The sequence below is a fragment of the Paramisgurnus dabryanus genome, chromosome 10 (assembly GCF_030506205.2).
Source record: "Paramisgurnus dabryanus chromosome 10, PD_genome_1.1, whole genome shotgun sequence".
Lineage (NCBI taxonomy): Eukaryota > Metazoa > Chordata > Actinopteri > Cypriniformes > Cobitidae > Paramisgurnus > Paramisgurnus dabryanus.
In genome coordinates this window covers 17,691,993-17,716,604 of record NC_133346.1, presented here as the reverse complement: position 1 = coordinate 17,716,604, position 24,612 = coordinate 17,691,993, and the positions used below count along the sequence as shown (strand labels likewise).

Below are 24,612 nucleotides of genomic sequence, written 5' to 3'. Positions count from 1 at the left end.
TAAAAGTATGTTGCTTAATGTATAGACATTTATTATAAAAGATGCTTTCGATGCGCATTTTCTTCTCAATGTCTGTGTATCGAAACAAAAACAAAGGGTGTGCTCGACTTCAGTACCGCGAGAGCGACTCAAAAGCGGTGCTTTTGAACCGCTCTCGCGGTAATATGATCTCATACGCTGATCAATCTGCGCAGCGCCTATTATTTTGGCGCATCATAGAAGTCAGGTGACTTGAAATGCGCCCACAAAGCCTAAAATGCTGTCTAAGTAGACAGCTATCTTGGGTTTTAAGACACAGCCATTGTGACAAGCGCAAATAAATGCGTTATACGCGCATTATTTCTGAGTGAGTGTTTTGGATTCGTTTGAAATCTTGCGTCTCCGGACGGAAAGGACGGATATAAATTGTCGTGAAAGGACATTAGAGGTAAGGTTATGCGTGATGTTTATCTTTATCATATCAATGCACAGGATGAAAATATAATCTATAAATGCTCAGATTTTGCCTCTACGATTTAAAATAAATAGGATTTACTTCGTGTTAGATGTGTATGTTGATTAACATTTGATGTATGTTAACAATTTATCACAGCGTTTTCAGCTCTCGGTTTAACGAGATGCAAATAATTACAGTAATGTGCACCGAAGGGCTTAAGATCATATCACTAGACTAGATGATGATCATTAAATTCTCTTGTAGGATTTATTAAAAAAATAGCAAAGCTATTATACATTTTAAAGAGTCGTTTTGGATAGGCCATATACGGGAATAACCTTCAGCATGTTTAAATCTTATAAAGAATTTGCTCTGTTAAGGCCTGTCCAGTGAACAGTATTTAGATTACCTTTTTACGTTTATTTATTTATTTATTTTTGTTGTGATTTTTGTTAAATAAAAAAATAAAATTATATTTTATGTGGTCTACCAGTGTCACAAAATAACACCAAACAGATTTAATAAATAAAGGGACAAAAACAAACACTTAGGAGACAGACACCCGCTGTTTCAGTCCTTTCCTGTCAAAAGCAACAGGAAACTGTTTCCTTTGAACATCTTTTCATCTATAGCTTACTTAGTAAATGTTTATTATTTACTTTTAGTTTATTTTTGTATTAGTTTGTTATTGAGTCTTTAAAAATATTATTATTAAATGCATTTTGTGCTATTTTTGACTATTTTTAATATTCAATCCCATATTTTCGTACAAAGTGTCTTTTCAAGCTGTAGCCTACAATCAGCTGATTGACTGATTCCAGCAACTCTGATTCATATTTGTAAAACTATTCATAAAATGATTGACTGCAAACACAAAATGAGCAATTTCCTCTTGTAAACTATCACATACAACACTGATAGTTCATAGTTGCAATGAAATGCATGCTTGACTAGATCGAGACATTCTTTTGATATGTGATGGCGTGTTCCCTGCTGTTATTAGTTTCAAGATATTTCCACCTGTAGCTTTTTTATTAACCATTATGGTGAGGACCATTTAATAAAACAAATGAAGATATGTAGCGGTAGAACATAATGGAACTTAACAGATGGGGGGATTTCATTCATTTATTGCCTGCACAACTGTTTGATATTGTAAATCCAATAAGACAGCAGGTGTCTCTGCATGACTTAGACTGTATTTGCATAGAAGACCAGAGCACAAATGTTGCTTAAAATAAATCTGAATAAAGCAAAGAATGAATGACAGAATATGTTAGACTGCAATATGAAATATGGTTTAAGAGCATTTTTGTGTCATATTCTGCGTATTACAAAAATGGCTGAGGTGTTTCAATTCATGGTTGGGTAAATGACCATATTAATGACCAAGTTAATGTAACTTATCAATTTAATTTAAATTAAATTAAATTGTATGTCTGTATTTGATTCAGACGTAGGTGAAACAACCCAGCATTTTTTTTAGAGTGCAGCATCTAAATGAGTCAGTAAATGGACCATAAAATGCAGTGACAGACCAATCACGTTTACAGATGCTTTTATCCAAATAAATCACAACCATTTTAGAGGGCTGCGTAATAATGCCGTTGACCTATTTTACCTTTGAGATACCTGCCTAATGTTTTATTTAATTCTATAAATATCAACCCCAGTATTTTGTCTAAAAGTCCATTTCTTGTTGACTCCTGATAAGACACCTTTCACTTTCTGTCATGCCCTTAAGTGCTTTACTACAAGAGCGAACTGTGTTTAATCAATAGAAAAGTAATCTGATTGAGCAAATCCAGCTGTCAGTCTCTCTTCTGGTGTCTTAGACCTAAACTAATACTGACTAAGCAAGAGTCTGACATGTTTAGATCTACACCAATGACTTGTAGCCTAATTATTACTACATATGTAACAGCCTGGGATGAGAAATATGGCATCCCAAACCTGCTCAGGTTTAAAGGGGTGGAGGTAGGATTAGAAAAGTGTTTGGGGGGGGTGATGGCCATTATTCTACCAACAAAGTGATTTTAAAAACGAGGACTTTCCTCAGGCTGTTTGTCACAAATATGGTGGCTCCTCATCTCCTACCATTGCGCTCCCAGTGGATCAGAAAGGCCTTGTCGAGGTAATGTATCCTGTATCCATCCACACTGCTTAGAGAATTCTCATCAGACGGAGAGCGTTGCCCCGGTGACGCAACCGACGGGTCTGATTGGGCGTTGGCTGCTCTTGCTCTGCTGAGATAAGTGCATTTCAGTTTGGGTGGAGAAAGAAGTGGGTGGGGTCTTTTAAGCGAGAGAGAGAGAGGGAGAGAAAGAGAGGGAGAGAGAAGTGAGGAAAACAGGAGATAGGAGAGGGGTGGCAGGAAGTCTGGATCTATCAGAATAGGATTTCCTCTTCATCCCAGAGCTGGAGCTGAAATCCTGGTGTGTATCGTTGTTTGTTTTGTCTCCAAAAATGAGCCTTTCCTTTCTTACGATTTCTTGCTCACTTCCTTCCTTTCTTTTTTTTATGTTTCTTTTAAAGCAGTTTGAGAGTATTGATGAGTCCTGTGCAGTTCTTGAATTGTTTTATATTGTGAAATCATTTGTTTACTTATTTCTTTGGAAAAGCCAAACCAAATTGTTATATTTAGGTTAAGATTGCAATAGCGTTCGCACATTGCTGAAAAATTAGGAGGAGATGTTTTTTTATGCTTGTGACGATGTTTGTCTCAAGCTGTTGATGTTCAACCAGACCAAAAATAATTTTCTTAATCAGTATTTGTATCTAAATATCTAAAACAGGAAAGCAAATTTGTGTAATATAAAATAATATATCATTTTCAGAGAATGTATCTTGAATTATTTCTTAACCCAATAGCAAATCGGCCAAAACAAACCAAATACAGTGAGGTTTTGCTTAAAACAAGAAACAAAACAAGTTACCAATGGGTAAGGGAAAATATGAATTCAAAATATTTAAAATTGCATGCATTTTTCAGTGAATAACAATCATATTCCCTCACTGCTTACTCATGCATGCTTACTCAACTCCCTCTCTGGTAGGAGATAAGAGGCATGCTCTTCATCTCATGAGTACCTGCCATGCTTTCTTATTAACAAACACTATAATAAAGCTGGCCCATTTTATGTCATATATGTAATACTGGGCTGTAAATATTTTAAACATTCATGTGTTTGATTTGTATGATTTGTTTGCATGTTTTCATTCTGACTATTACTATAAGCATGCATGCAGTTGTGTTAAACAGATCTTAAAATCTTGTCCAATGCATTAGATTTGGAGGACATTTTATAGATGCTGTTTGGTTGTTGGTCTTAGAAATAAGTCTATTGTGACTATGAGGTCATCTGTGGATTCAATTCCAGTTGGGACAGCATGAACTGATACAGCTGTATTTTTGAGTTATCTGTAATGTGCACCAGAAGCAGAATGCTTTAGTTTTTCCAAACTGCGGCGCATATATACAAAAACTAGCATTTATGCACTGCAGACATTTTGAAAGACTTAATTTATTTTGACATGCATGCATTTGGTAGACATTTGATCTAAAACAGTCTCAGTGCGAGTTGTATTAGTATGTATGTTCCCTATAGGTTATAGTTACAAGCTTTTTTAAAAGTAGATTCAGTTATTACTTTACACAATATATGAAACAAAACCATGACCATGCTTTATCAATTGTGCACAGTAACACCAGTGGGCTTTCCAAACAGTGTTAAAAAATAAGATTTGCTGGTTCAACGTAAAAAAGTAAGTGTTCGTGCTGCCTTAAAGATTTAAGTTCATTCAACTTAAAATATTACAGTTTTTTCCGGACTATAAGTCACTCCGGAGTAAAAGTCGGATCAGTCAAAAATGTGTTTTGAAGATTAAAAACATATATAAGTCGCATTGGACTATATGTCACACGTTTATTTAGAAAATGATTTCATAAAATTCAAGCCGGAAAGGCAAGTTATTCAACTAAACAATAGCACAGAACAGCAGGCTGAATAGGTGTTCGTACCTGTTAAAGTAACATTAACAGTTATTTACACGATACACAATAGCATACAGAACATACCTGGGAGGCTGAATAGGCTAAAATTTAATTTAGCCGCTACATTAACACAACAAGCCAAATAATACAAAAGTCTTATATAGCGCTTTTCAAAGAACGCAAAGACGCTTTACAAATGAGAGTGCCTCGAACATGCTAGTTGAAACAGGTGAGCTTTTAGCAGTTTTTTATAGGTGGTCAGTGAGTCTGATGTGGATGGGGAGTGAGTTCCAAAGGGTGGTCAAGTTCAAAAAGGTTCCGAAGTCATTCCGCATCACTGAATCCATTGAATTTCATAAATACGTGCGCATAGAGGGAACTCTCGCGGCTGTAGACGGTAATGGTTTCTCTTGGTTCATATGAAATAATTTTGACATATACGTCGCACCTGACTATAAATTCCAGGACCAGCCAAACTACGAAAAAAGTGTGACTTATAGTCCAGAAAATTAACTAAAAAAAACCCTGTTGAATTATCTTAAAATAGAACCACAAATCTTTATTCGCAGTGCACAAATCAAATGTTCAAAACTGAAGAACTCATTTGAATATCAGGGGTCTCTTAACCCCTTCAGACCCTGTGTCCCTTTGGAATGGCCGTCACATGTTCTTTGTTTCAAACCGATAGAAATCCTGATCAACCAATCAAAATAAGGCACACTGATTAAACACTGGAAAAATCAGGTCTGAAGGGGTTAATAGCGAAATAGCGTCCTAGATTTCTGTATTGTAAATAACTGGTTGGGATTAAAAGGCGAGGCTTTGTGAATTAAAATATAGGCTGCCAGTATACATCTTTAGTGATGTATTAAATGGCCTTCTGTCATGTGAATCACCAGTAAATCAAACTTTATCTGCGCTTTGTGTTTAGGGACCCATGTCTGAGCCAGAGTGAACTTGAATTAAAGGCAGCTGGATGCAGATGGGTCCCTCTTTCCAAACTAAAGGCCGTTTACATTGTGCTCTATTTGATTAATCGTGACTGTAAAGAGATTCGAGGTTCTTCAGCACACATGTGGTCTCAGTACAATGTCCTTCACGCCAGAGTGGACCTGACCCGTGTTGATCGCTGATCTTTTTAACCAGCAGAGACAGATCAGTTTGACTCAGGGTGATGTGATGTTTGTTTCATGCCAAAATAGAAATCTTTTGTCTTAGAGGGTCTACAGGAGGTGCCAATATATATTGGTTTCATCCTCTTAAAGAAATCTGGCTCTTTTATTGACCTTTGAATGATGACGTAGAAGAGGGGAGGGTTTTATTTTGTGAAAGGGTAAACAAGCAATACATTCCTCAGTTAAATTTCACCCCAAAACAATCATCATGTGTGAGAGTCATGAGGGATCACAAAAACACTGATAGAAGACCACACAGAGCGTCTTTGCCTATAGTTTTAGTAAAAATGGATTAAAAATGCCCAACTCAGTTAGTGAGCATGTCATAAACTAAATTGAAATTAACTTTTGAAGTGAATTAGCACATTGACTGCCATCCCAGTCTTTCCCATCGCATGTGAGACGAGACATTTCTATTGGACCAAAAAGCTGTTTAGGGTAATACATGGATTATGATGTCACTCCCCCTCCCCCACGCTAACAGGATGTCCCTGCGTCCAATGAATTAGCCGCTCATTGGAGGAAGACATTATCCTCTTAGTGGAAATGATATTGCTGCACCTCATGCATATTCCAGCGGGTAGCAGCTGTTGAAAATAGAATTATTCTGATATTTTATAATCTTTTAAATAAAGTATATGCACCTCTGAATGTGATTGCAGTAACACGCAATGCAATAACTTTGTTATCCCCCTATTGTTGTGTCTAATATGAGCAAAGGTGTTGAACGCCGTCGGTGGGCTATTAAATAGATTGGTTGAATTTGAATATTAATCTTGTTCTCTCTCTCTCTCTCTCTCTCTCTCTCTCTCTCGCTCTCTCTCTCTCTCTCTCTCTCTCTCTCTCAATAAATCTCACTAATTCACATGTTCATATATGTGGAAATAATATAATATAAAAAATGCTTACCAACTTAAATAACATGCCCAAAGGTCTTGGTAACAACTGAATTACTGGTACATAAAGTAATCCATAATCTAATTTGCTTTCATTTTAAATTCATGTTTGCTCTTTTCATGCTTTTTTGCAGAGCTGTATAACCGGAATAACAAAAGCCAGGAGTTTGTAGTTTGCAGTCATGCAGAAGGTAATGTTTGTGGTACTGTTTTACTGAATATAACACATTGGATTCATTTAATTCTTTATGTAGATGCCTAGATTCACTGTATTACTGTATTTATATTGTGTGATATAGATATAAAGAACCTATTAAGTGTGAATAGATCTGCACTGGGTTTTCCATTTAGTAAGCAATGAAAGGGGGCGTGGCAGAGTGACAGATAACATCAGTTTGATTGATGATATTAGAAAGAGATCTTATTTTTCATTAATGACATGTCATCGAATGGGACCATTTTATGTTATAACCTGTGACCTTTTTGATTTGGCCTACGCCTGCAGACAGGGACGGCCCCATCTTCCCGGGGTCCTAGCGCACCTGGCTCGCCAGCCACCTCTATTGTGGTAAGCCATTTGATTTTAAGCAATGTTTGAGCACTAAATTATGATTTTGCACAAATGTGACCCTGGTCCAGGAAATAAGTCATAAGTCCCACAGGTATATTTGTAGCATTAGCCAACACTACATTGTATGGGTCAAAATTATATATTTTTTATTCCAAAGATCATTTGGATATTAAAGGATAATTCCGGTATTTAACACTTTGAGTCTCATTTCTGGTTTGTTTTGGATGAACTACAGTGATGGACACTGACATTTTGACAATGGGTCGTGTCTTGACTTTTTGACTCGTTTAGAAGCGTCTCTTGACTGCTTCAGAATGGAAGTCAATGACCATGCACAAACATGTCATTAAAACAACACTTAACGTTCATTTCAAAACTGTGCTACTCATCGAGTGGTTCGTGGTGTTCGTTGATGATTAAAAACAAGTTGTGTAGCGAAATACCGTTTCTGTCGTGTTTTATTTGGCATTTTGTAAAATTCCATTGACTTCTCTTGGAAGACTCATTGCTCGCTGATATATCACTCCGCCACCAGGAAACAGAAAAGGGTCTGTTTACATGTGGTTGTAGTTTTTTCGCTCGGTTTCTCTCAGAAGAAATTTTTCCCATATTTGATGGCTCAGTGACAATATGTAGGTTTGAAGTTGAGCTCGATTGTGACGCTAGACACCGAGGTACTTGTATGGCAAAGTGGTTGTCGCCATCAAGTGGTCGGGAGTGTGCTAACGCTTCAGACTCAAATATAGAGCGGAAGTATATACGCGGTTGTGAGGTATCTGAAAAAATAGTTCCACTATAGCAAATAACACGGATTGAAATCATACATTGCGCCAATACACTTGTTTTTAATTATCAACGAACACGAACCACTCAGTGAGTAGCACAGTTTTGAAAATAAACGTTAAGTGTTGTTTTAATGACATATTTGTGCATGGTCATTGACTTCCATTCTGAAGCAGTCAAGAGACGCTTCTAAATGAGTCAAAAACTCAAGACACGACCCATTGTCAAAATTTCTGTGTCCATCACTGTAGTTCATCCAAAACAAACCAGAAATGAGACTCAAAGTGTTAAATACCGGAATTATCCTTTAAGTAATGTTTATGTTTTAAGAAGAGTTTTTGTGAACGTCCTATTGTAAATATGTCAAAATGTATATATCATTAGTAAAACATGTTGCTAAGGACTTCATTTGGACAACTTTAAAGGCGATTTTCTCAATATTTCGATTTTTTGCACCCTCAGATTCCAGATTTTCAAATAGTTTTATCTCGGCCAAATATTGTCCTATCCTACCCATACATCAATGTAAGGCTTATTTTTTCAGCTTTCAGATGATGTATAAATCTCAATTTCAAAAAAACTGACCCTAATGACTGAATAACTGAGTTGTCAATAACTTACGGTTTTATAATGATAATAAATTCTGGTCCATCATAAAGCACATGCTTGATATTCCCAGGGAGCTCATGAGCCAGAAGACAACCATTTCTTTCACTACAAACTGAACTCACATTTTACACACTTTTTTCATTCTCCCCAAGGCAAGAATGGACAATCAGGTCATTGGATATAAGGACTTGGCAGCCATTCCCAAAGACAAAGCCATACTTGAGGTAGAAAGGCCGGATCTGATGGTGTACGAGCCGCATTTCAACATCGCAGCACTGAGTCGTACGGGGCTCCCGAAAAGCAGAGAGGTTAGAATGCCAGAAAAAAAGTCTTTTATTGTTACACTTAGATGCATTTGAACACGTTTATTGCATGTTTTTTTATAGGTCTTATAGTGCTTAATCAATATTGAAAGGTAGATTTTCTATTATTTAAAACAGTAAAATATTGATGATGTGTATTTGATCATATGTATGTGACAGAGATTGAGCCATTTGAATGTCAGGTTAAGAAGTCTTCTGTTTTCTTGTTTTCCTCCAGAGATCAATGTCACCTCATTCAATCTCACCCCCTCCTTCTCCTGAGGTGAGACTATTTTGGGTAGTCACAGGTCACAACTTTAACATTAATCTACCTGTACCTTGTTATTTTTAGTGAGTTACTTAATAATAATGAAAAGTGCTGGCCCTTTAATTACTTCTCTATTTGAAGGTTGCATAGTAATTTTATTTACCAGGGTGAAGTCTTCATTGATCCTTTTATTGTGAAGTCATTTAAAGAGCCCATATTTTGTGGCCAAAAAAATCACATTATGGTGTTAAAAAGCATTATTTTCATGTTATTAGCACCTTAAAGTCCGGCCCATCTGTAACAGGTTTTGTACAAAGCTCATCGCTCTGAAAAAGCGCAGTATGAACTGACTGGCCAGCTATCCAATGCATTGTGATTGGCCGAATACCGTAATTACGTAAATGGAAATGTGACGCTCCTTGCCATGTTTTGAAAGATGAGATCCCAAAGCAATAGTGAAAGCCAGGAGATATTATCGTTTTTACTACCTTATCAATACGAGCATGAATCTGAATCTGATTTATCAATGTGTTAAAATGTTTTTGATTACACAACTAAATGTAAAGGAGTTGAGGAGCTCAGATGCAAAAGCCACTAAACTCCACCTCCATAAAAAATGATATTAGCCAAATGCTCTTGGCACGTTTATTAAATACATTTGCTTCAAATCTGCTTAATCTTAGTCTTAGGCCATTCGGTTTGTTTGAGAATCCATAAAAATTCTAATTTACAAGAAAACATCTAAGACGCACTTAGAGGGTTTTGCATCTGACCTCAATAAATATAATAAAAATTCTGTTAATATTTTCTACACCTCTAAACCTGTATGCCATTATTTTTATAAAAGAGATTTAGTTTTGCATGAACTTTATCTTATTTTAGGATGCTCAGATGGAAATATACAGGAGTATTATTATGATACAGCGTGAAAATTACTTGGTGGCTTAACAAACTAAACCAAATCTGCTGGCAGCTATTAGCATAGTTTACAGTAAGGCATAGGTTTGCAGTGTAATATTATTGATCAGACGGTGAAAATGATGATTTGGCATCCTTTAACATGCTGAGTTGTTGTCAGAAAGTTGATGATGAAAGCATCAAGATGTATTAGCTTTTCAAAATAATGCAATATGTGATTTTCTTCAGATATTTGCCACAAAAGAGCCGGAGCAGGGGTCTCCAGGCGGATCTACGGGCTCTACGGTGCAGCCTCGTAAGATAAGTCCTGCATCCAAAGGCCCGCTGCAGCATTTCCACAGGCCAGGTTATTATATCATTCACAAGCGGTCGTTTATGTTGCACATTTATATGTTTCTGAACGTTTTTTGGTATGTTCCTCTTTCAGACAATGGCTCAAATATGTATAAGAAGCCTCCAATTTACAAACATGGTATTTGTTTTTCTCAAGACTTTAATAAGAAGCTGTACATTGATTTTTAAGGAACAATAAACAATGAATCAGTAACACTGTTCTGTTTATTTTCCCAGATGCAAATACTGGAGCATCTCAAAGCAAACATGACACCATTATCGAGTCGTCCAAATTCCCAGCAGCTCAGCCGCCTGATCCCAACCTGCCCTCAAAGATAGAGACAGAGTACTGGCCGTGTCCACCTTCTTTAGCCACTATGGGTAAATGCTCACCGTCTTTCATCTGTCCAATGTCACTTAGTTTATAATTCTGTGTTTTTGGCAGACGCAAAGATTGACGCATTGACTTTAGATGAGGTTTTAATTGGTCAATGGCGTAGTCTATTTAAGTTCCCTCAAAATAGCAAAGCGCCAACGATGCGCCTGAACACAACCTCGTTTTCAGACCAGAACGCCCATGGGTGCACAAATGGGCGCAAACGCATTCGCTATTTAAACAACGTGATGCTAGACGTGAAAATGATAACTATGCCGGGCTGAAACTAGCAAAAACGTTTCGTGCTTTGTGCTGAATTGTGCCGGGTGTATGATAGGGCCCCAAGAGTCAAACTGCTGCTATCAGCCTTACTGAAAAATCCAGCTAAGACCAGCATAAGCTGGTGAGCTGGTTTAAGATGGTCTCCCAGCTAGGTTTTGAACTGCTATTGCTGGGGTAGCAAGCTGGTCTAGCTGTGTTTTGGTCACTTATAAAGCTGGTCTAGCTGTGTTTTGGTCACTTTTTAAGTTGGGAGGACCAGCTTAAACCAGCTACTGCCACCTTAAACCAGCAAAAACCAGCTACCAGCTTGTGCTGGTCTTAGCTGGATTTTTCAGTAGGGAGTACAATGTAACGTCAAGTCATTCGAGCACGAATACAGCCTAATATGACGACGCGTTGTCTTCTTCGTTGGATAACTCCTCTCCCGGGGCATCATGGGATAGTGTAGTGTCCATCGTATGCACACTGCAAAATCTGACCAGAAGTTGTAAGTCATCCAGGTACTATTCGCATTCTGTTTTAGTATTCGATAGGGCTGGGTTTCGATTCAAATTTTAAGGATCGATTCGATTCCGATTCTCAAGATCTTGAATCGATTATGATTATTCGATTCGATCCGAGATTTAGATTAGTGTTTTTGAAAAAAGCATTTTTTTCCAGCTGTTACCTGAATTACAGGACTGTAGTTATGCAACATATTGATACTATTTGCATTTCTGGAGTTTTCAAAACAACCGCTTGCTTAACGTTACTGACCGCCATGTTCATTGTTTTAATGTCCTTCCACCTCGCACGCATGCGTGAATTCAATCTAGTGTTGCTGCAGTGACAGAATCTTCCCACCGGTGGGCTTAATGCGCATGCAGACGTGCGCATTTTACTTTCACTTTTGAATTACGCAACTGTTTAAATGCAGCGCTTGCGTAAGCTGCGTTAAATCGCGTATGAATTTGCGTGCAATGCGAGTGCAACAGCTGGTTTAATTAAGTACTTGAGTCAATGTGTGCAAGGTATATCTCACAGAACCCGCCAGTCCCAAGCAGAGCAACCGGCTACTTCTCCATAAAGCGCTGCTTGAATGATGGGTTTATTGTTTTTCTTGATGATAAACACAACAACAAAACCATCTCGCTTGTATTAAAAATCATATATATATAAATATATATATATATAATAACAAAAACGAGTAAGAACGCGGGTTCTGCCAACGTCTGGTCGGTCAGTCAGCCTGCCTCGCACACTGACAGAAATAAATGAAATCTGACACCTGCTGCTCTGTGATGTGATGCGCGTTCAACTCCGCTGAATTCAGGCAGCAGACACATTCAGTTCTTAGTGTTTGCTCTCTCTAACCAAACTAAATGATTTAATTACAAGAGAATATCAAAACGACGGTGAAAGACGGTGTCGCGGTGAGCAAGTGATATAATCTTTAATGAAGCGGCAAGTTTAAGTTATTCATTATTAAATCGATTCTCTGAGTTATGGATCGATCTTTAGAAAATAATATGAAAATCGATTCAGAATCGGTGAATCGATTTTTTCAACACAGCCCTAGTATTCGAACATATTACTCGCCTCTCCTACTGCTTTTCACGTATTATATAGTATGGAAGTAGGCGGTTTCAGACGCAGCATATGAGTATACGCACACCGGCGCCGACAGGTGGCGCCTGTCCGCTGTGCCCAGCTACTACTCATGAAGTTGGTCAAATCCTTGTAGCGCCATAGAGCACCACTCACATAGTTCAACATTAAATAACATCATATTTGTCCCAAATCATTAATGATTAACATTGGCTGCTAACGTATATTTTGCTTTTTGAAGTAGATGCTTTTGGACTAAGCTTGCGCTATTTAATGTGCACTTCCGGTGTACGACACCTCTGAGTTGTCCTAGACGCGGTGCGGCGCTGCACTTCTCGTCCAGTGTGCGACCCCCTTGACAGAAGAAAGCATGTCATTACAATAGTGTATGATGTAATATTCTATATTTGTTATATAATACTAATACCAGTCTGTCCCTCTCAGAAATTGAATGGAGGAAGAAAGCAGCCGAGCAGGGAAAACCAATCGAGGACGATGACTTTGAGGACCTGACAGAAGATGCAAAGAGACTCCAGGAGCAGGAAATTGAGAAGGTCAAAGCACGTTTTTTTAATGGATCGAGCCTCACAGTCCCAAATCATTTCATCCGGTTAAAGTTAAAATCCTTAAATTTGTCCAGAATAAATCGGACTACGAATGTTTTTGACAGCCAGATAAAGAAGTGTTTCGTTTTTGAGCCATTAAATTTCAGTAAGTGCTGGGTGGATATGCAGGCACATGAGGGCGGGGTTTAATGGAGCTCTTAAATTATGACTGTGCTGTTTGTTTTACAGATACAGTCCAACATGGGCAAATTAATCCTCAAGGAGGAGAAAGAGAAATCAGAGCTCATCCGTAGAAAAACACGTTCACTGCCGGATGGGACAAACATTCACTTGGGTATGTGATTGCTTATATAGTTAATATAGTTTTATTTAAAAACAATCTGTTGTTAAATCCAGACTTAAGTCTTATAATCTTAATTATGGGGGCATCAAAGTTTGATTTCAATCTTTAACATGACCTTACTCAGTCAATATTAAAGATATCAAGGTTATATTTCACAGAATGTTCTTTACATTTTGTAGGATGAATTTTATGTAGAAAACAGTAAAAAATGACTTCAGCTGGGTTTTCACAGACGTATGTTAGGGTCACTTATGTTAGAATTAAGTACACTTAAAAATGAGTATGTATAATGCAGTAATATATCCTTCTACTAAAATGTGAGTTTTTTGTGTGATTGTTGCAGGCAAAAATCCTTGATCTTTGCGGCACGTTTTCTTAAAAAATGTGATGTATTACGCAGGATATTTATGCAGTATTACGTGCTGAAATTGCGGGAACTTGCAAAAGCTGTTTGAAACTTTTATTATGAAATCATGCAAGCCCCGCATATGTTGCGCACGGAAATCTGCAATTTATGCTGCGAAAGTGCGGCGTATTTGGAAAAAATGCGGCCCCCGCATAAATATGCGTACTTTGGATGATTCAAATCGCATTTTTCTGGAGGGACTGATTCATAAAACATGAGTTGCATTCAAGAGTTTATGTAATTTTACAGGTACACTCTCAGAATAAAAGATACATGATGTTCCCAACCTTTTTTAATTCAAGGCCCCCTAGTTGACCACAACAATATTTAAAAGCCCACTCATTCAATTTTTTCCACATAAAATTAACTAGAACTTGGAATGACTAGACAGATGTATATTTGCTACTAAAATGGCCAAAAATAAGAAACATCTTGATTTTAGCTTGTTTTAGATTACTGTTGTACATTACTGTTTGTTTTGTCCAATTTTTAATAATTTTTCAGTTATCTTGAGGCCCCCTTGGAAATCTGCTGAGGCCCCCTTGTGGGCCCTCGACCCCCTGGTTGGGAAACACTGCCTTATGCTGGGTACACACCAAAAGATAATCCGGCTGATTTTGAGCTGATTTCCCCCTTTCCGACAATCCTAGCTATGTCCCGATTATCTTTATGGTTCTACAGATTATCTTGTTTAGAGTGTCCGAACCTGATCGGAAAAACGTCGGAGCCGCCCGATCGCGAATCAGAATAAAAAAACCTGATGTGTGGGGGGAACACCGAGGACAAACGCGCGCATGCTCTTGAGATTATCACATGAAACGAAACAATATCCCATCAGAAAGCGAGGCGATGGAAGACGGAAGCAGTCATGGCGCAGCACAAATTGAAGTTGAACTTGTACAGACCATGTTCCCACAATGACTTCACCCAAACCCTTTTCTTTTTATTCCTTGAATTTTCTGTGAAAATCATTCCAAACACTATCATCAAATTTTCTTCCTGCATATCGTCCGCCATGCTTATTCTGAAGTCTCGCACGATTTTGTGAGATTTCCTGTGTTCACCGTCGAGACTCTGCTTGAAAATCTGTTCCATGTGTAGTGTGCTGTATTTGACACATCATGGCACACCACACACTATAGGAGCAAACTGGTTAAATCTTTGTGGTCTATCACATTTTGAAAATCTTGTAAAAGATGTAAAAAATTATTTTGGTGTGTACCCGGCATAAGAGGTACATACTGGTACCTCAAAGATACATATCTGTACCATAATGCAACATATTAGGACCTTTTTAAAGGGACACAGTAACAGAAAGGTACCTTTTATTTCTGAAGAGAGTGTAGGGGCATAGCGCTAGCAACATAGATATCATATAGAAGACTAGATGCCCTATTGGCCGCTGGGGACTGAGAAATACGGCGGCCATCTTAAACCGGTCGTTCTCCTAGTTTCGTTGCATGGCAGCAGATAAGATGTCAGAGCACTGTGGAGCATTTTCCTGTTCTAATCGGCGGACGATCGCAAATAGAGCCCGGAGGATTATTTTCACAAGTACTTTTTAACATCGCGGTACTATTGGTTGTATTTTGTGAATAGAATATTACCAGAAAATTGAGAAAGAGCCAGCTTATTGATTTTACTGTACTGAAATCGTAGCCAGCTAACGTTCGCTATGTTTACTGCACCAGCCGCTGTTCACCCTGCAAGGAGAGTGGGGTAAAGTAAAGTAATAATTACAAGAGTTTCTCTGGTGTGAGTATTGTGTAAAGCGCTATATAAATGTGTATTATTATTATTATTAATATTATTATTATAAGGTGCTGTGAGCTGCGTGATCCGCCGAGCTTTAAAAAGCTGAGATGTCAACAGGAACAGAGGATGTTTTCCTTCGTAGGGAGGACATTGAGGAGACTCGGTTTGGAATCGACAACTATCAGTCTGACTCGTTGTCACTGGTTGTGTCTGTGTTTTTGGCTCCACCATGTTGCCAAACTCACCTCTCTTGAACTACAGAAAGGGAGCACGGGAAAGAAGCTCTGGACAGGGGTGTGTGTGTGTGTGTGTGCGTGCGTGCGTGCGTGCGCGCGCGTGTGAGTGTGTGGGGGGGTTTACAAATCATTTTAAATTGTTTCTTCACCATATTAAAAAGTCTTATTTTATTGCAACTATCTGTTTCTGCATCTTTGTCATATTTATAGTGTGTGATTTATAAAATATCTTATGTCCTACACCACATTTTGATTTTGCACTCACTTTATATCTTATATCAGAATATTTTATTACTGTTTAGTGAATATTCATTCATTCCTACTATGAACATTAAGTGGCGCTGTCCACATTAGTGTTGGTAACACTAAGATTCTAAACCTAAATATTGACAAACTATATATTGTTGGAAAGCTCAAATAGTATAATTTTCATATTTCATTACCATTTGGGGAAAATTATGACACAGTGAGAGTCAGTTTCTAAAAATGTTACGGGCCCACAGGTAGGCCAAATTTGTTTTTGCATATAACACTAAAACCCTACTCTAAACCTAAAAAATCATGGCAAGCTATATATCATCGGAAAGCTCTCAGAATGTAGTTTTAATATTTCAAAATCTTTTTGCATGAATAATATTGCGGTGACAGTAATTTATTAGTTTGTGAGTATACAAGAGTACAAGAGTATGTGGCAAAATCTAGTGGCAGTTGTTGGTAAAACCATTAAAATTGTGACCCAAACATCATTTTTTTGTGATTTGGATCACAACTACTTGAGACATATTGCTTCATGTTAACATTATTTATTGTGTGAAACATTAACTTTTATGTAATTTTATTTATAAATTAATATGTTACTGCATAATTTGATATATTAAAATAAAGGTAAACGGCTATAAAAGTATTTATATTCAATATTTTTATGTTCCAACTCATTTGTGAAAAACCCTAAATTGTCTTCTTTAAAACAAGACCAAGATTAGGTTTCTAGCCCAAAGAATCCCAGAGAAATATTCATTTAAAGATGTACATCACATTGTCACCCCCACTCAAACGGGATTTGCGGCACATAAGGGGTTAAAATACGCCGAACCATGTGTCCTATATCATAGCTCCATGAATGACCTTTGCAGCAAAAAAACCCGCGTGAAAATCTGTTCGGTATTCACTGAGATATGATTCATTAAATGCGCTGATAGCTCATTCCACCAGTCATACAGATTACACTGAGTGGAGCGGGTGACCGATCTAAGATGGCGGCCCCATATCTCACCGCGCCAGTAGGCAGTAGCGGTCGATAGGGCGTCTACCTCTATGATGTCTATGGCTAGCAACCCTAATATAATGGGTTTGATTCTTAAAGGAATAGTCTACTCATTTTCAATATTAAAATATGTTATTACCTTAACTAAGAACTGTTGAATCATCCCTCTATCATCTGTGTTTGTGCACGTAAGCGCTGGAGCGCGCTGCGACGCTACGATAGCATTTAGCTTAGCCCCATTCATTCAATGGTACCAATCAGAGATAAAGTTAGAAGTGACCAAACACATCAACGTTTTTCCTATTTAAGACGAGTAGTTATACGAGCAAGTTTGGTGGTACAAAATAAAACATAGCGCTTTTCTAAGCGGATTTAAAAGAGTAACTATATTTTATGGCGTAATAGCACTTTTGGGAGTACTTCGACTCGGCGCAGTAACACCCTCCCTCTCCCATTATGAGAGTGAGAAGGGGAGCGGACTTTTCAGGCGAGTCGAAGTACTCCCAAAAGTGCTATTACGCCATACAATATAGTTCCTCTTTTAAATCCGCTTAGAAAAGCGCTATGTTTTATTTTGTACCACCAAACTTGCTCGTATAACTACTCGTCTTAAATAGGAAAAACGTTGATGTGTTTGGTCACTTCTAACTTTATCTCTAAATGGTACCATTGAATGAATGGGGCTAAGCTAAATGCTATCGTAGCGTCGCAGCGCGCTCCAGCGCTTACGTGCACACACACAGATGACAGAGGGATGATTCAACAGTTCTTAGTTAAGGTAATAACATATTTTAATATTGAAAATGAGTAGACTATTCCTTTAAGGTAGTCAGTCTGTGATCAATTTTATCAAATTATAATGTTTAATATTTGTGTGTGCTAGGTGTTTTTTGCATCTTCAGAGCTTTATATCTCTATTAAAATCAGTCTTGAACTACAATTCTACTGTGTTTCTGTTCATTGCAGGTTACACATCCAGTACTACCAAATCTGCATCTTTACCCCCCTGCAGTCGAACAGGCCTCACAAGGGTAAGAGTGACACCCCTTTCTTGTATATATATATCGCAAATGATCTTGAATATGTATGTTCTCTGTAATGATTGACTAACCTCTGTGCATGTGAAATGTGTTTTTGGGTTTGCTGTTGGGTTCAGTTCGGTTGCACTGGTGTGGGTGGCCATCTGTCAAAGTGTTTAAATGTGGGTGGCAATCTGTTAATGTGTTCGTGATTTTGATAACACAAAAGCACAACCCGGCAAGCACTGAGCAAGATGTTTTGCAAGCAAAGTGAAAGTCACAGATTGTTTTATAGTACAAGAGTTTTCAACATGAGATACAGTATGCATGTTAAACACCTGTTGTTTTACTGTCATTCTTAAGTGTTTCTGATTTATTTGTGTTTTGTTTTATTCGCTACAGCTGCAGTCGGCAGACTTTACCTCTACAGAGAATGGAAAAGCAAAAACAGGTAAGATTAGAATTTAGTTTTATGTGGCATAAAATCTTGCCACATAATGTACAAGATATATCACCAAAATGATGTAAAAACACATTATATCTCTTTTTTTGATGTTCTGCAGGTGTACAGGTAAGATGCTTTACACTATTACATTTAACAAGCATGGCTATTGGATCTTACGAAATGAAAAAAGCTGATGCAGTTACTAGGCTTTCACGTGGAAACCACATCCTTTCCTGTTTGCCACTTCCTGCTCCTAATGTATCTTTGCCCTAAGTGGCAGACATTAGCCTTCCCTCCCTATTTCATGGCTTCCAACTCCATACGTATTCATAATGAATCAGATTATTAATAATGAATCCAATGACTTTCATTATTACGGATGCAATGAGCCCCCTCAATAAATGTACTGTTTCTCTCACATTGGTCTCCTTTGTCCCGGGGACATTTTTTGGGGATGGGGTGATGTCTGTTTATAGAACGGTGAATCAGAGAGTGGGCGAATGGACCGAGGAAACTCTCTTCCTAGTATTCTGGAGCAAAAGGTGAGGTAGATGTGGTGACTCAATCTGTTACGCTCACAGTTCCCAGCAAGCAATTGTGCGTCGACAAGACGTCATAAAGTCGTCCAAACACAGTCTAAATTTAATAGGCATCGAACTACAAAAAAAGAAATAAAATAAATAAGTTAATGAAAGCAAAAAATGTGTTTATTTTGGCTAGAAGTTGGTTACTCATAGCCGGACTATGTTGGGTCTTTGGTTAACCTAGATGGTGAAATGACGGCTATTGCTTGCTGGGTTTTCAGGTTTTCATGCGCTGTTTTTAACCTCATGTCATCATGCCATCATATTTCATATTGCTTCTAAGCCTTGCATCCCTTGAATGAACTCAATAAAGCTTTATTTCTGAAATTTATTCTAAACTGAAAACTTTGGAGGTAGAATTTTAGTAAGTGTTCTTCTTGTTTTTGTGTCTTGTGAAACAAAGAGGACCTGATTTTGACGCTAAAAGTGTACTAAATGTAATCTTTCTTTAGATATATCCATATGAAATGCTGATTGTGACACACAGAGGGCGCTCTAAACTTCCACCAGGAGTTGACAGGACCAGATTAGAGGTAAATGACTTCCTAAGCACTAATTTTGTCGAACATTAACCATGGTTTTGTTATAGTAAAAGTGTAGTAAGCATGTTTTTTATCATATTGATTAGCATTCGTAATATCATGGTGTTACTATGGTTTTACTATAATAATCATGTTTTTTATTGTTTTATCTGAAGTAAAAGCATGGTTAATTTTCAAAATCATTACAAAAAAGTCGGTGTTTAAGGACTATATGTGAGTTTACTTTGAGTTTCTGTGCTTTTAGTACCAAACTTAATGAAACTTATGTAAAGGGTACCCCAACTATGAAGACTTGTATGCTTTAAAAGGACACTCCACTTTTTTTGAAAATATGCTCATTTTCCTGCTCCCCTAGAGTTAAACATTTAATTTTTATCGTTTTGCAATCTATTCAGCCGATCTCTGGGTCTGGTGGTACCACTTTTAGCATAGCTTAGCATAATCCATTGAATCTGATTAGACCATTAGCATTGAACTCAAAAATTACCAAAGAGTTTGGATATTTTTAATATTTAAAACTTGACTCTTCTGTAGTCAAGTTCCTGAACTTCAGCTAGCTCCTTGTTTCCTGTCTGCCATTATTGGACAAACTGATTAATCCAGGTGGGTCTGATTATTATTGTTGTTCTGACTACTGAGGTCAGGCACACCTGGATTAATCGGTTTGTCCAATAATGGAAGACAGGAAAAAAGGAGCTGGCTGAAGTTCAGGAAGTAGTGCAGCTGGGCATAAAGCCCATTATTATAATTTTTTAAGTGTAGTGTCCCTTTAATACTTCATAATATTTGCCTTCTACCACTATACTGCACTGATAGAATTACTTCAAAAATTCCCAACATGTAATGCTTATTTTAACCTATGGAGGTAGCCATTATGTTTCGTGCAAAGTGTATTTTGGATCATTGACGTGTAATGGTTATCGTAAAATTTTACTATAGTTTACTATAGTAAATACTATGACATCTAGGCCACTATAGTTTTTTATGTGATAATGTTTTACTTTCCGATCATCTTTATTTTGATCATCTTTCATTTGTATGTTTTCTGTATTGTTCATTATTTATGTTACTCTGCGGTTCATATTGAAAGGTCTGAACAGAAGACGTTGATGTTCCTGTATTTTTAAAGGGGTCATAGCATGAAAATGTTAGCATTGCCACTTTGTAGGTTTGAGCAAAAATGTGTCGTTTTGGGTGTGTTTTTTAAAATGCAAATGAGCGGCTGAAGTGCAAACACTGATCACAATGATGGTAGTTTGTTGTAATTCAAACTCAATTGTGCTGTCAAGTCCTTCTTTTCTCTCTCTTTCTCTCTGCACTAAATAGCAGTGCAGTGGTTGGAAAGTCCAGATTAAGGGGGCGGTATTATTCTAATAAGATATCCTTATGACATCATAATGAAAGCCAAATTTCAATGACCTATTTTTGCTCACACCTACAAAGTGGCAATGCTAACATTTTCATGCCATGGCCCCTTTAATGGCATGCGGATGTCAAGACCAATACCGCCACCTACTGTCTGTGTGCATTTATTACTCTTCTGTTTCACATCATTTTACATACTGATTAAATACTGTAGTGTTAAAATGTTTTTAATGCATGTCTTGTGAAATAATCAACAATAATTATATTAATACATTTTATTTATAGAGCACTTTACATCAACTCAATGACCTCAAAGTCCTACAAAACACACAAAAGACTTAAATAACTTAAAAGACATTAAAATGGCAATTTTAGCAATACGCTTTTCTAAAAAGATGAGTTTTAAGGATTTTTTTAAAAACAAAATGACGGCCTCTGATTAAAAAAATTTTTTTTTAAATTATGAATGTAAGACTCTTACATTTGTACAGTTTTTTTATTTCACATTTATATAGCCAATCCCAATGTTAATCTATTACAACATACATGTGTTTATAGGCAGGGTACCCTTTAAAACTTAACAAACTTAAGAAAGAAGTTCATCAAACAAACACAGCAATGTAGAATCTGTACAGTGAACAGTGCATTTTATTTATAAAATTAATTGTAAATCAGTGTCTTACACAGCTGGGTGGGGGATGTGTCCCACCGATTATAAAGTTTTACATTCCTGAAAATTAAGTTTTACTGTACTGTACACGTAATGTACTGTATTATATATGTAATTTACTTTATTTATTTGTCTTTCCCTCTTTAAAGAGACACCTGTCTCCAGAGGAATTTCAGACTTTATTTGAAATGACCATCACAGAATTCGATCGTCTGTCACTTTGGAAACGGAATGACCTGAAGAAAAAAGTGTCCCTTTTCTAACATGTGGACATTTGGACTCGGACACTCAAAACTCTCCATACCGAGAGACCAATAATATCCATGCTAATCTAATACGGATGCTATGCAGACATGTCAAGATAAGCAAGTGAGATGATATCACATTACCAAATGTTATTTCAACCACATTCACAACAGTATAAGGCGTAAATAACAAGCAGGATGAGGATTCTTCCCATCAAGTCTGAAAACATGGATTCTCATGGAATTCCATAATGAATATTCCAACTCCCTCTTTACGCTTAACATCAATACAATTCAAATCTTAAAAGTGCCCAGAGAAATTTATAATATAGGCCTATATATTTACACAAAGATTTAATTAACCATCATTTTTCTATGTGGTTACTGATATTTCACTTCAATGTGTAACTTAATTTATTGTATCCCACACATGTATGGTGATGTACATATATCATATTGTTTTTATTTATTGTTAGTGTTTATATGTAAAAAAAGAAAGATCACTACATTGACATTTCTAACATTAGAACCAAATGTTCTTAAAAGAACAACGTTCTAGATCATTCATAAAATAAAATGCATGGACACTTAGTCTATATTATTTATCAAGAGTCTGACCTATAAACGGCATTATGATCTACAATACCTATTCGTGCACATAGCTACAGTGTTTTTATCGTGAATTAGTATGAAATATCTAAGCTCAGGCTTGGTGCTAAGCTCAGGCTTTTGGTCTGCGCTTAACACTGTAGGTTGTAACTGGCTTTAAAAAAAAAACAACAAAGTTAGAAGATCTTCGCTACACATAAAGACACATGCAAATCTGTAAAGTTCGGAGGTTCGGGTTTAAACTGGAACCTGCATATAGGTGTTATCATGTATCACACGCTTACAACAGATACTGTCCAGCAGTCATGGGTATGTTCATAGTCATGCATCTCACCAAATTATCTGTAACACTGTGCAACAATGACAATAAAAGCTTCATGTTACAGTCTGTGTTGTGTACATGAATTGATTGTGAGAATTACGATAAGACATTTTCTGGGTATGAATGTGATTTGGGTGACTGTATTATATAACTCTTATACCGCTTTATTCTTCTTATGAAATAATTCCAGTTCTGTCGACCCCATAATCATTTCAGATCACTGCACCAAAACTAACTTAATTGATGGGTTTATTTTTAAAAATTAAGAAAAGGAAGAAAATTAACAAAATGAAGAAACAATGCCCGCTTGTTCAGTTTCGTTTTTATGGTTCATTCCTAATAATATAAAAGTATAATAAAAAAAATATTATCTCCCTGTCTTGCGCTCAAAAATATTTTTTCATTATTTTGTCTGGTATAATTTATATCACTTTGCAGCGTAAAGGGATTTTAGTGATTTTATTAATAAAATAAACTGAAAGTAGCCTCACTTGTAAATGTATGAAATTGATGCACTTAAGGCAATTGCAGATCTTTTCTTAAACACTAAAGTCTTTAGATAGATTACAACAGGCACTGTCAGTTGTAAAAAGTTTGATTTATTGCCTGCTGGCCTGTTTTTGCCATGGTTAAACAGAAGATGTCAGCAGTGCTCAATACAGTAGATCTCGCAGGCAGCATAAACAATATTTATTGGGCTATTTCTTGGGTACAAAAATGATTAAATTACTGTTGTCTTTCAGACATGTACAATGTACATAAATGTAATAAATCATACTTTTGTTATAAACAAACAAATGTAAATAAATAAATAAATAGCAACCCAGGGAGCTGAGAGTGTTAACCCTTTAGTGACCTGCTTAAAAAGGCTGTGTTACGTAGTATGTGGTTTACTGTATGAAATATTGCATCTCACAAATCAGTGCACTCCACTTGACTGTCTTTTTAGGTGTGCAATGTCTGTGATCATATAAACGTACAGATTAGCTGGCCAATCAGGGACACAGCGCTTTTCAAATCGATGAGTTTTGTACAAAATCAGTGCGTTTCAGGAAGAGAGTGACATCTGGAGCTACAAAAATGTATGGTATGTGGAAAATAATGTGTTTTTTAACCATTAACCACACGAACACATTGTATGATATCAAATACACAAAATAAAGTTTTTAACAATGAAATAGGTGCACTTTAAACTGAATAGGTTTTATAGAATAAATTGACACATGTCACAAACCCAGAACCACTAGGTAACACATTGATTTACCAGTAAAGCTATACAGTACAGCAACATACGTTAAACGTGTTGACTTTAACCACATTTGCGGAAGTCACTTTCACTTATTACTTCCGCACAAACTCCACTCCTGTGCCCACCTCATAAAACACCCTGTCTATAATGTTCAGCTGAATTTAATTTGCAGGAGCGCCACTGCTGATCTTCATTGTGTGATGGAGTGGCAAATCCTCAGGTGGCCCATCAGGTCATTAGACTTTACTGCCATTTCTTTCACTTTCTGGAGGTCTAAATGGGCTTCTGGCTGTTTTACTCCCACAATAGAATAATTGGAGACGGGTCACGTGAGCGCCTATGACTCATCTATAGACAAAAGACAACCATGGGGAACGAACAGAATCACTTCATCTATACACCTGCTCGTTTCAGTCAGTGTTCATTATATGTACTGTACCAATAAGGCTTAAAAAAACTTTT

The 24,612-nt window shown here is 37.0% G+C and overlaps 1 protein-coding gene and 1 long non-coding RNA gene across 3 annotated transcripts; both read left to right on the top strand.

Annotated features, from left to right (window-relative positions):
• Nucleotides 1-241: 241 nt before the first annotated feature.
• dmtn (dematin actin binding protein) lies at nt 242-22,967 on the top strand. Of its 2 annotated transcripts, XM_065290500.2 has the most exons (16): nt 242-427; nt 6,636-6,692; nt 7,007-7,069; nt 8,617-8,772; nt 9,005-9,049; nt 10,181-10,298; nt 10,380-10,424; nt 10,523-10,666; nt 12,975-13,084; nt 13,325-13,430; nt 18,067-18,131; nt 18,522-18,570; nt 18,683-18,690; nt 19,041-19,106; nt 19,601-19,681; nt 21,875-22,967. In XM_065290500.2, exons 2-16 carry the CDS (start codon nt 6,684-6,686, stop codon nt 21,986-21,988), a joined length of 1,179 nt encoding a protein of 392 aa, XP_065146572.1. In that variant the 5' UTR covers nt 242-427; nt 6,636-6,683; the 3' UTR covers nt 21,989-22,967. The 2 variants fall into 2 exon arrangements, with proteins under 2 accessions (XP_065146572.1, XP_065146571.1); XM_065290499.2 differs by lacking the exons at nt 242-427; nt 19,601-19,681; nt 21,875-22,967 and adding an exon at nt 2,726-2,871 and having other exon boundaries at nt 18,683-19,067.
• LOC135779693 (uncharacterized) lies at nt 13,452-16,081 on the top strand. Its single transcript, XR_010544847.1, has 2 exons — nt 13,452-15,564; nt 15,666-16,081. It is a non-coding gene; the product is annotated as an uncharacterized lncRNA (long non-coding RNA).
• Nucleotides 22,968-24,612: the final 1,645 nt, after the last annotated feature.